The sequence below is a fragment of the Diaphorina citri genome, unplaced genomic scaffold, assembly GCF_000475195.1.
Source record: "Diaphorina citri unplaced genomic scaffold, Diaci psyllid genome assembly version 1.1 scaffold264, whole genome shotgun sequence".
In the NCBI taxonomy this organism is placed as follows: Eukaryota; Metazoa; Arthropoda; class Insecta; order Hemiptera; family Psyllidae; genus Diaphorina; species Diaphorina citri.
This window is the reverse complement of record NW_007377701.1, coordinates 180,411-192,465: the sequence shown is the minus strand read 5'-3', so window position 1 is coordinate 192,465 and position 12,055 is coordinate 180,411. Positions and strand designations below refer to the sequence as shown.

Below are 12,055 nucleotides of genomic sequence, written 5' to 3'. Positions count from 1 at the left end.
CAGTAATTTTATTCTTAGGATACATTAGATAGGTAATATTAAAAATGTTAAAAATCCAAAATATCCAGAGATTACCATAAAGATGATACATATCTACCTAATAATTAATAATTACACCTATAAGTAGGTAATAAAAACACATACCTATAGGTAAGTAATACCTACAAATACAACACATGACCAGGGGCAGTTGCGGAAATAAATAAAATTATAGTTAAGTTGGAATAAAGTTGTTATCGCTCCAGGCAATCGGATGTAAAGTGTAAAGTAGGTATACCTACGAGTATACAACTATAGGTACATATAAAATATCTATTATAGGTATATATCGAATATAAAAATCTCGTCTACCGCGGAGAGGTAGGTACATACCTACATCATTCTTTCCGGAAGTAGGTAGGTATATACATATTGTAAGTAGGTACCTAATTTATTACAGGTGTTAGTTAGTTACAGGTGGTTGAGGTGGTGTGATTTTGGATCGATTAGGTAAAGAGCTACTGACTGAGTAGAGTGAAGTTCAAGGATATACCTATCCCGCGGTATTTGAATTTAGATGATTTTGCAAATCAATAAATGAGTGATTTTGTAGCTAATAGGCACTTCTTGATCTTATTTTAAAAGACGAGTGTTTCATTGCCGCTTTTATTTCGTTGAAACAACTGCTATAGATTAGACTCTAAAGCTATGTCCACATAATATGTCGACGGCCGTTGATCGATGTCGACTGAAACCGTCCACGCTGCCTCGACAACATAAATAGATCCACCTCGTCGATCGAGTTGATCTACGACCGTCGACTATGTGTGGACACAGCTTTAAACTCGTTTGTTCTGTGTCGTAGCATGCTCATCTCGTAGTATGTCTCTCATCAGATGGGCTGGAGGAGACGCAATATTTCCCATTTAGGTGATGCTGGAGCAAAACGAGTACACCAAAACGAGACCCGATGAAACTCTGGGAATTTGTTTGCCAACTCGGGGAATCGAACACGGTACCTTCAGCTTGGGAAGCCAGCTCGTTATCACTTGGTTTGTGTTCGCTCATTTATAAACTGATTTTATTGACTTCTCTATCAGTTGTCATACTTTAAGACGTAATAGTACCCCTATTACGGTCTGATGGCAGAGATTGCCTCAAGCAATTGATATCTTGCCCTGGTCACCTGTTTGGCGGTTGTTAATTTCAGATTTTATTGATTGTCACATTGTAACTAACTGTAGGTACCTAATAGTGGTTTAGTGAACTAAAAATAAATGGTTACCTACCTGATTATTTGAACCAAGAATTAGCAAATGTACAAGTTCCCAAACAAATAGATATAAATTTCAGAAAAAACACCACATAAAAAACAGATAAAATTTCGAAAAAAAAAAAAAAAAAAAAAAAAAAAAAAAAAATGTTTCAAAACGAAAACACTTCAAAAGTCGGTTATTTTACCTTAATTTTCGTTACAAAATTAGAGAAAAATAAATAAATGGGTGAACAAAAAAATAAATAAAAAAGTTACATAAAAATAAACAAATTAATAATGTCGAACTAATTTTCGAGTAAAAAGTAAAAAATGTTTGGAAAAACCTTTGTTGATATCGTTGCAAGTCCAAGAAAATTCCAATGGCCAGTGTCGAGTGTCGACTGATCTAAAGCTAGTGAGCTTTCCGCAAAGCTGGATTTCCACCAATGAGGTAGGAGGTACTACAAGTGCTTACATTCTCATATACATTATTAGTGTAGATTACTGTAGGGTCTGTGTCTGTTTATAGTAGGTGCCTAGTGAGTGCAGATCTTGTGATCTTGAACTTGATCTTTTGCATCTTCCGAGTATCACCGAATCACATGGTTGGGAGAGTTGGTATGAAACCAAGCAGAAAACAAGTTAGATAAATAAATACCTATCTACCTAACTGACATAGGTACATATATGTAGATAGATATAGGTATCATGGATAGGTATCACGTGTATTTATACTTATAGGTACACAGTACACACCTAATGAACCAGTTTTTGGATTTGGCAATTTTTTTCTCTTTTGGTAGATTAGTAGATTAAGATTTTGTTTCCACCGGTAAACAAGTGGGTACTTTTAAGGTAGTTGACTTGTGAATAAGTCTGAACCCCATACCTACCTAATATTCGCAAGTCACCTTTTTGTTGACATGGGAGAAAATGTAACCTTTAATTTCTCAAGTGTCCAACTTGTCCTATACAATACACATTGTGTAGGTATTGTTTAGTGAGCTAGAAAATAAGTTACCTAACCCATGAGCTTTTCTGCATGGAATTCCTTTATTTTCCAATGATTCATACCTATAAGTAATTGATCATAGGTACATATTTATCTTTATTTTCCAATGATTCATACCTAAGTAATTGTTCATAGGTACATATTTAATTTACCTATACCTACCAGCGATTTCCAACTTGCGGCCCGCGGGCCATTTGTTGCCCGCGAAGATTTTAGGGTGAGCCCCCTCGGGCTTGATTTTTGCTTTTTTACTTCGAAAATGGAGCATTCACCCCCCATAACCTCAAGAAAATCCTGGACACAGGCCTGCTTCTTTGTGTACATTATGTGGTCCGCGAAATAGGTACCTACCTGCCAGTGTAGCATGTGGCCCACATAAGTTGGAAATCCCTGGCCTATCATACCTACCTAGATGTAGGTACTTACCTATTTTTTGTAGTTTAGCCACAAAGCCACCACATTAGTTTGAATGCCTAACCTACTCAAGTCTTCCTCATACAGTTTCATGCAACAGCCTCCCCTTGTTATTTCCTGAGACATTTCCTTGATAATATCAAGTGTAAATAGTGGAAAAAGATAGATTACCTAGATGCCTACCTGCCTTTCTGCCAAGTACCTATCTAATGAGGTGGATACTTAGATTACCTAGACAAGAGGAGTAATGAATTAATCTCACAGGTATCTAACTTTAGACTACCTATCATCAGAGTGACGGAGCCCTCACAAGATCAAGGTAGTCAACTTCTCACCTACCTACACTACCTGGGTACCTATCTACAATATCGTCACATCTACCTACCTAACCTACCTGCATCAGTATCTCAAGATTTACCTAGATACCTACTTACTGAATGTCCTGATGTTTGGACTAATCGCTTCACTTTTTTTTTTTTGCAAGTTCCGAGTTCCGGTTTTTTCTGCCAAATACCTATCTAATGAGGTGGATACTTAAATTACCTAGACAAGAGGTGTCTAGGTAATTTAAGTAATGAATTAATCTTGCAGGTATCTAACTTTAGACTAATACTTATCATCAGAGTGACGGAGCCCTCACAAGATCAAGGTAGTCAACTTCTCACCTATACCTACACACTACCTGGGTACCTATCTACAATATCGTCAGATCTACCTACCTACCTGCAGTATTTTAAGATTTACCTGGTTACCTACTAACTGAATGTCCTGATGTTTGGACTAATCCCTTCACTTTTTTTTTGCAAGTTCTGAGTTCCGGTTCAATATAATCTCTCTACCTAGCTACCTGCACCATAGATGTCTACAAAATCCAAACAGGCTCTGCTGGATTTCCAGTAGGTAGGTACCTACTCTTGGTACTTTTGATCAATAAATCCAAACAGGCTCTGCTGGATTTCCAGTAGGTAGGTACCTACTCTTGGTACTTTTGATCAATATTTCAGTTTTGAACAACTTTTTTCAGTCGAATCAAATATCATTTTGAAGAAAACAAAATAAATTATCTATAAGATGGTTTTGGTTTTAAGTTCGTGAGTCAAACGAGAAAAAATACAAAATCACAGAAAAAAAAGGTGCGAACCTTTGCCCCACTCTAGAACAACTTTTTTCAGTCGAATCAAATATCATTTTGAAGAAAACAAAATAAATTATCTATAAGATGGTTTTGGTTTTAAGTTCGTGAGAATCGTGAGTCAAACGAGAAAAAATACAAAATCACAGAAAAAAAAGGTGCGAACCTTTGCCCCACCCTAATAGGTAGGCTTGCCAAATATCCAAAATGTTGATTCGGGACGCGAATCCGCGAACTTAATTGCCGAATCCGCGAACATAATCGCAAAATCCGCGAACAAAATCGCCAAATCCGCGACCATAATCGCCAAATCCGCGAAAAAAAATCGCCAAATCCGCGAACATAATCGCGAAATCCGCGAACATAATCGCGAAATCCGCGAAAATTATCGCGGAATCCGCGAACATAATCGCCAAATCCGCGAACATAATCGCGAAATCCGCGAAAATAATCGCGAAATCCGCGAACATAATCGCCAAAATCCGCGAACGTAATCGCGAAATCCGCGAACGTAATCGCGAAATCCGCGAACATAATCGCGAAATCCGCGAACATAATCGCCAAATCCGCGAACAAAATCGCCAAATCCGCGAACATAATCGCGAAATCCGCGAACAAAATCACCAAATCTGCGAACATAATCGCGAAATCCGCGAGCATAATCGCAAAATCCGCCGAGATACATATAACTTTTTCTTGAAATCAAAGTTAACTCCTGACCATTTCCTCTTCTCCTCCCAGGTTGGTACCACAGTGAGTTTGCACAACATATTCTCCACTCTACCGGTTAGACAGAAAGAGTTCCATCGACATTTGAAGAAGGAATTTGCCAAGATGACTCAAGTTCTGTATGGATATTGTTTGGTAGCATTGGGAGTCAAGTAAGTCTTGTTCTTCTTCAGTCAGTCAAGCTTTTTGTAATGCAGAATATTTTTAAGAATCATTTACATGAATAATTCTTTTGATACCTCAACTAAGTATTAATCAAGATAACAAAATTTTTAAAATGTTCCCACTTCCCATTCCCAATAGTTTTCATTTTCAGTGAAAAGTTTAGTATGAAAATATTTTTAAAAAAACTCAATTAGGTAGTTGCTTACCTACTTACTTGTTTACATCAAGTAAAAATACATTTTTTAGCTCCCTAAAGTAATGGAAAAAAGTCTTCAATAATCGATTTCGCTAAAAAGAGACACACCTACTCAAGTTTCCACCATTCTTTCCTGCTTCCTCATTCTTATATCTCTCCCTCCTCCTCCTTGATAATCTCCCAGAACCTCCTCATCTCCTTCACCTCCCTATCTCTCCTCACAGCATAGCCTCGTGTACACTTCTGTATCACAGTAGCAGCCTCGTCCATACTCCATAACCATGAGGCTGGATATACGGCTCTATGTTCCGAGGACAGGATATCTCGTACAAAGGGAATGTCGTAGAGGCGGGTTAGGTCCTGGAAAGAAATTGGATTGGAAATGAAGGAAAATATTTTGAATTCTTGGAGCCTGTTCTCGCTTGTTGTTTGGGGGGGAAAAAATCGTGTCGTGTGTAGTGGGAACACTCTCATTTAAATCACATTTGTTGTTTGGGGGGGAAAAAATCGTGTCGGGTGTAGGGGGGACACCCTCATTTAAATCCCATCCCCAACAGGACTTAAAAAAAAAAAAAAAAAAAAAATCGTATGAAACTCACGACAAGGGAACGGCCTTTAACGCGATGCATCAATGATCCTAGGTTCATTGTTTGTTTGTTTTTGTTTTTTTGTTTTTTCTAATTAGGCGATAGTACGTTGAATGCACCAGATCCCCGTGGATTACTGAAGTTAAGCAACGTAGTGCGTGGTTGGTATTCAGATGGATGACCATCTGCTTCTGTGTTCATATGAGGTTAATGTAAGTAGGCAGGTAGCTTGTTACCGAATGAAGGGTAAAATCTCAGCTGTTATAGGTTATTATCGGGGAATTCTTCTAACCTGGTCTAGAGAAATGATTGTGCCATATATACCTTGGCGAAATGGTTCTTACCTGTGTCTCGGAGCTAGTGTTATCGCGTTCTCGGGACTGGGCATTATCGAGATTGTAGAGGAGAAAGACCACATGATCAATAGGGTTGAACTTGCAGCGTGGTTGTATGAGCGCTTGTTCTAGTCGAGCTTGCTGGAATGTGTGCTTGAGTACTGGAATACATGGGGTGAAAGCAAAGGCAATCAGAATACGTATGTCATTTTATTGCAAATTACTTCAAGGGATCCCCATGCCTATTTGGGAACGGAAATTTTTAGGCCAAAAAATTTCCGCTCCAGCTGGGATTCGAACATAGCACCTCCGGATTCAGAGTCAGCGCTCTTTACCACTCTGCCACAGAGGTGGGCTAGTGAATTCTTTGATAACACAATTAGTCCCATTGTTGATTTTTCTCCCTTTCTCAGGCCACTCTACTCAAGTTATACGAGAACAGCCCATCCAACTGTAAGAATGAAGGTCTTATCGTCCCGAAATCGAAGAGAGGAGGACACGATAGAAAGGAGAAAGCCACCCGATCTGAGAACAATGGTGCCCAGATAGTCTTTCATCCGGATTCCAACCATGCGCAACTTTGCTTAACATCAGTGATCCATTGGGATTGGGAACTGGTTCAACGAGCTATTACCGTTGGCTTCTTAAATCTTTAGTTCAAACTGGTCTAAAGAGAATATTGAATCGAAGAGAGGAGGACACGATAGAAAGGAGAAAGCCACCCGATCTGAGAACAAACCTTATCTGCTTGGTGCCCAGATAGTCTTTCAACCATGCGCAACTTTGCTTAACATCAGTGATCCATTGGGATTTGGGAACTGGTTCAACGAGCTATTACCGTTGGCTTCTTAAATCTTTAGTTCAAACTGGTCTAAAGAGAATATTACTTTTTACTTTTTTAAACAGGTTTGATACAGGGAACTGTAGGTAACTACTAAGGTGTTATCGTCCCGAAAGCGAAGAGAGGATAGGAGAAAGCCGTCCGATCCGAAAATTAAGGTACCCAGATACAGATAGTCTTTAATTCGGACACAGTTGGTAACGTTGCATTGGGAATTTTTGCATTCAAACTTTGAAGTGCTATCACCGTTGGCTTCGAAACTTACCTGGTAATAAAATCGGATAGATATATCGCTTCAAATAGCACAGGGCCCAACTCCTTCTATCCATAGTGACAAAACTTCTCTCTGCTTCCCCTTCTCTATTCGTCATAATATATTGAGAGAGCATGGCATCTTCCTCGTCTAATTCTCGCACAATGGATTCCCACAAAGTTTCCTCCCGAGTTTCTACTTCATCTACAGCACAGGGAGGCACTGTGAGCTTGGGTTTGATTCTCATTGCTTTAATGTTGAAGTTGATTAGTTTAGAAATGATATTTACCTAGGTTAAATTTTGATTACACTAGGTTATAGTTAGGCTTAGGTGAGATTTCAAAGGATTAACATTAACAGATTTGAACGTTGGATTTCTTAAGCCTTTAAGCAAGTAGAATTTTGTTATAGTTAGGCTTAGGTGAGATTTCAAAGGATTAACATTAACAGATTTGAACGTTGGATTTCTTAAGCCTTTAAGCAAGTAGAATTGTCAACAAAATTTCCAACTTTCAACTTTTTTGGACGAAAATTCAAATTGTTTCAGGTGTGTTGACGTCGAACATAGTTGTTAAACTTCTTTCTGGTTTATGTACATATTTGTTTGATTGTTTCACGCTACTCAGTTATCAGAAGTGATAAGGTAATGTCACTTCAGTACCACTTGTGATGCTAATTGTAGTAGTTGCGTTGAATATTGACCAGAAATTTCTAGCCAATCTGAAATTAAGCGTCTAGTCCTCGCACTATTCCTTGTGGCCATTTAAAATTCATAATTCTCGGTTCTACGAAAATTTTGGTCATGTGAAAATGGAAGGTCATGTCAAGCTCCTCTTCCAAGCTGCATACTTCCTACAAAATGCCTCCTTAGAGACCAAGCTATATCATCTGACCAACCTCCCTTGGGCCAAGGGAGGTTGGTCGTGCCCAGACACACCAAATCCTTCGCGTCAAATCTCTCCAGCGCGCCAATCTTAACGCGATAATATCTACCGCAACCACCACAACCACCACATGTGCTACACCCACCGCATAGCTCATTCATGCCGCATTGCGCACCTACGTCATAGAACTCCTTAGAGAATATGGTAGAAAAGAGCTTGCTCTATAACTGATGAACACAATGCATGCGGGATAACGGCTCAGTACCTATAGGCTCAAGCCCTTATCACACTGGCTGCATTGGCTCCGCTCTAACCGTCAGCTGGCTCAGCTCTGCGTAACACCGTGTATCTGTATCTGTATCATTGTATCAATCAGGCAAGTGGCCTGGAATATTCGACCAGTAGTTTCCAGGCAGTCTCCACCAACAGTCAGGCCTAAGGCCAGCCACTCACTATCAGGTGGACCTCACAGGTAACCTGATCAGGTCCACCAGTCAAGTCTACCTAATATCGTGTGTGCTCATCAGGTATAGGGTAGACCCGACAGGCGGAACTTTTCAGCCGTACCTGTCAGGTCTAAATGATAGTGTGCGTACTTACTCATGAGGTATCAGGTAGACCTGACAGGCGGACCTGATCAGTGCACCTGTGAGTGGATGGCTGGCCTAAGGCTAGCCATTCACATTCACAGGCTTGTCTTTTCTTCTCATGTCGAGGCCGAGGGAATGTCTGAGTTCTATGAATAGTACCGTCAACTTCGGGCAGGTCTAGTATTGTCAAGTTTGGGTAGGTTCTATACGAGCCTGCACACTCTGACTCTATAACTTACCTTGTCGACACGAATGATCGACACCATATAGGAACTGCAAGTTGTCCTGAGATCAGTATTCAACAGCAAAATGGGTACCACCACCGCACCGTATTCACATGTCAAAAATTATGTACAGCTTGGGCTAAACTGGATTAAAAGAATAGAAAATTAATTTATTTGTCTTATTTAGCCGCCATCTTGTCCATCTGTAATATAGCTTCTTAAATCGGCAAAATAACCACTTTTTTCAAGTCAGCATACCTGAAAACATACAATTCAATATATTATTTCAATATATTGGACAATTTTTAAGGATTTCCCTATAGTAGCAGCATATCCCAAAAACGGGATCGACCATTACGGGATAACGGTACATCCTAGGAGAAAAGTGTAAATGTATAAAATGTAGAAAACAAAAATACAAACAACTTTTTAATTCATTATCCTTCGAAAAAATTTACTGGAAACGCGATACTGTGAGAATACCTTTTTTTGGCCGCTATATTGGAAAAATCATTACGGTACGGGATTACGGTACATCCTAGAGAAAAAGTGTAAACGCATAAAATGTAGAAAATAAAAAGATAAACAACTTTCTAATTTATTGTTATTAGAAATTTTTTATCGGAAACGAGATATTCTCAAAAAACCCCTTTTTCTGGCCGCCATTTTGGAAAAAAGGCCGCCATTTTGTTCGTATACATGGTTTTCGGTGTCACCCCTTCCTAAAAGTTTTATATGGTCCAAATAAAGGTCCATGCCAAATTTGGTGCTTTCCTGACGAAATGCAGCTTTTTTGACGTTAGGCCACCGACTAGTTTTCCAGATGATTAGACCGTAGCAGTTACAGTTCCCTCAAACCTCCTTAAAAAAAGACGATTTGGCCTTAGTGCAGCGCGGCCAAAACGGCGACCATAGACCATGGACCCTTGCCGAGACCATTGACCATCGCAGAAAAATTACTCAGTTCCATTTCTTTTTTTTACTTTCCTTATCCTATAGGAAGGAAAGTAATGTAATGGGGTCAAAATTTCGATGGTCAGTTTTTAGTGCCAAAACACGTTTTGAGGTCCTTAGAGCCTAAATCCAAAGTTTCAGCCATTGGTCCGTCAAAGTGTGTGTCTGTCTGTAAACAAAATATCTCGAGAACGGTAAGAGCTAGAGACTTGAAATTTGGTATGTAGATGTCAAATGTGACAAGGATGCGACACGAAACTTTTGGTTAAGATCGGTGCAACGGTTGGCGGCATTTTACCGCTTTTTGGCGGTTTTCGGTGTAATTTCACAATATCTCGGGAACAATACAAGCTAGAGACTTGAAATTTGGTATGTAGTTCACAAATGTGACAAGGATGCAACACAAAACGTTTGGTTGAGATGTTTGCTGCGGTTGGCGGTATTTTGACCGCTTTTTGGCGTTTTTTTTTACCGTTTTTTTGGCGGTTTTCAGCTATACCGACTAAACGGTTAGAGATATTGTCAAAGTTTGGCTATAAGAACAAGAACATCCAAAATAAGCATCATTCAATAGGATGAGGAAAGTCGTGTGATGTTCACACCAGATTTTTCATGATTTCATTCGACTACCTGTACCTGTTTGAGGTGCATTTTGAATCTGGAGGTTGCTTGACATCTGAGCACACGGGCGATGGGTCACGTTTCACTCACTATTTCTCAGTTGATCAACATCATCCCCATCACTCAGTCTAGTCCCGATGCTTCTCTATTGGAGGAATTCAGAATACCACCAGACATAACTGCCATGTTTACTCTGAGTGGATTCATATCCAGTGCTATACATGGACATGGCAGATCCACTGCTGATAGACAGTTCTATTTTGTCAACTCTAGACCTTGCGAACCTAGCAAGGTAAGTGGACAGGCGGAAGGTCCCGGGTTCGATTCTTTGATTGAATAAAAAGGAGAGAGAAAGAGTCACAAGTAAGAAGTTGATTTTATTCTAGGTATTATTTTATTCATCCCGAGGCATGGCCAAACTTGTGGAGTGTTTCATTAGAGATAATTTTTCATAACATTATGACCATACATTGTTACACAACCATTATCCTGTTTCTGCATAAGCACTACAACTTCACTTTTCTCTGCACTAAAATGTAACCCATATTCTTTCGTATTTTATTATTATTATTTATGTTTTTTAACCGACTGACTTTTGTCAACTTTCACGTCACAATACTCACAATGGACGTATTCACAACGACCAATCAGGTCACAGTATTCTTTTTCCTATTTGACCCTTGTGCTGGATTGATTAAACGACTAGATTGTGTCCGGCCAAAATATAGGGTATAGTGCTTTAGAAACTTTCACGTCACAATACTCACAATGGACGTATTCACAACGACCAATCAGGTCACAGTATTCTTTTTCCTATTTGACCCTTGTGCTGTATTGATTAAACGACTAGATCGTGTCCGGCCAAAATATAGGGTATAGTGCTTTAGATTTTTAGAACCTTAATTCTAAATCCTCAACTAATCTTTGTCCCTGTGTTCCAGGTTTCATTATTGTCAAATACGACTCTGACCTGTTCATAATAGATCAACACGCTACAGATGAGAAATATAACTTTGAAACCTTACAGAAGACGACGGTGATTAAGAGTCAGAAACTGGTCGTACCTCAGAATCTACACCTGACTAAGATTAACCAATGTATACTTAAAGACAACTTGCCTGTGTTTTATAAGAATGGATTCGAGTTTAGGTGAGTAGATAAATAGGACGAAATTTCTAATTTTCTAGGGATTAGGATTAGGTCAACACATATCATAAATCACAAATTGAGTTCGCCTTGAACTCGTAGTACTATAAGTTTCGTTCTCGGAAGGGCTGGCTTTCTCTTATCCTGTCTTTCTACCTTCGATTTTGAGACGTAAAGACCCGAAATATACATAAAAAAAGAAACACTACCATCAAAGAGCTAGAGACTTGAAATTTGGTATGTAGATGTCAAATGTGACAAGGATGCGACACGAAACTTTTGGTTAAGATCGGTGCAACGGTTAGCGGCATTTTACCGCTTTTTGGCGGTTTTCGGTGTAATTTCACAATATCTCGGGAAATACAAGCTAGAGACTTGAAATTTGGTATGTAGTTCACAAATGTGACAAGGATGCAACATAAAACGTTTGGTTGAGATGGTTGCTGCGGTTGGCGGTATTTTGACCGCTTTTTGGCGTTTTTTTTTACCGTTTTTTGACGGTTTTCAGCTATACCGACTAAACGGTTAGAGATATTGTCAAAGTTTGGCTATAAGAACAAGAACATCCAAAATAAGCATCATTCAATAGGATGAGGAAAGTCGTGTGATGTTCACACCAGATTTTTCATGATTTCATTCGACTACCTGTACCTGTTTGAGGTGTATTTTGAATCTGGAGGTTGCTTGACATCTGAGCACACGGGCGATGGGTCACGTTTCAGTAAGCACGCCTGTGTA

At 39.3% G+C, this 12,055-nt stretch overlaps 2 protein-coding genes across 2 annotated transcripts in view; one reads left to right on the top strand and one right to left on the bottom strand.

Annotated features, from left to right (window-relative positions):
* LOC103506811 (mismatch repair endonuclease PMS2-like) overlaps positions 1–12,055 on the top strand; it is a 44,365-nt gene that overhangs the window by 15,999 nt on the left and 16,311 nt on the right. The gene's annotated exons all lie outside the window — the stretch shown is intronic.
* Positions 4,983–7,291, bottom strand: LOC103506809. Its single transcript, XM_008471217.2, has 3 exons — positions 6,911–7,291; positions 5,814–5,965; positions 4,983–5,242 (listed from the first exon to the last, which is right to left on the bottom strand). Exons 1-3 carry the CDS (start codon positions 7,143–7,145, stop codon positions 5,030–5,032), a joined length of 600 nt encoding a protein of 199 aa, XP_008469439.1. The 5' UTR covers positions 7,146–7,291; the 3' UTR covers positions 4,983–5,029.

Bases quoted from the DNA above. Each gene is read 5' to 3' on its own strand.
- LOC103506809 (XM_008471217.2), bottom strand. From the start codon at position 7,145: ATGAGAATCAAACCCAAGCTCACAGTGCCTCCCTGTGCTGTAGATGAA. The intron at 5,966-6,910 runs GTAAGTTTCGAA...CATGTATTCCAG, and splicing joins CTATCCGATTTTATTACCAG to TACTCAAGCACACATTCCAG. The intron at 5,243-5,813 runs GTAAGAACCATT...ATTTCTTTCCAG, and splicing joins ACACTAGCTCCGAGACACAG to GACCTAACCCGCCTCTACGA.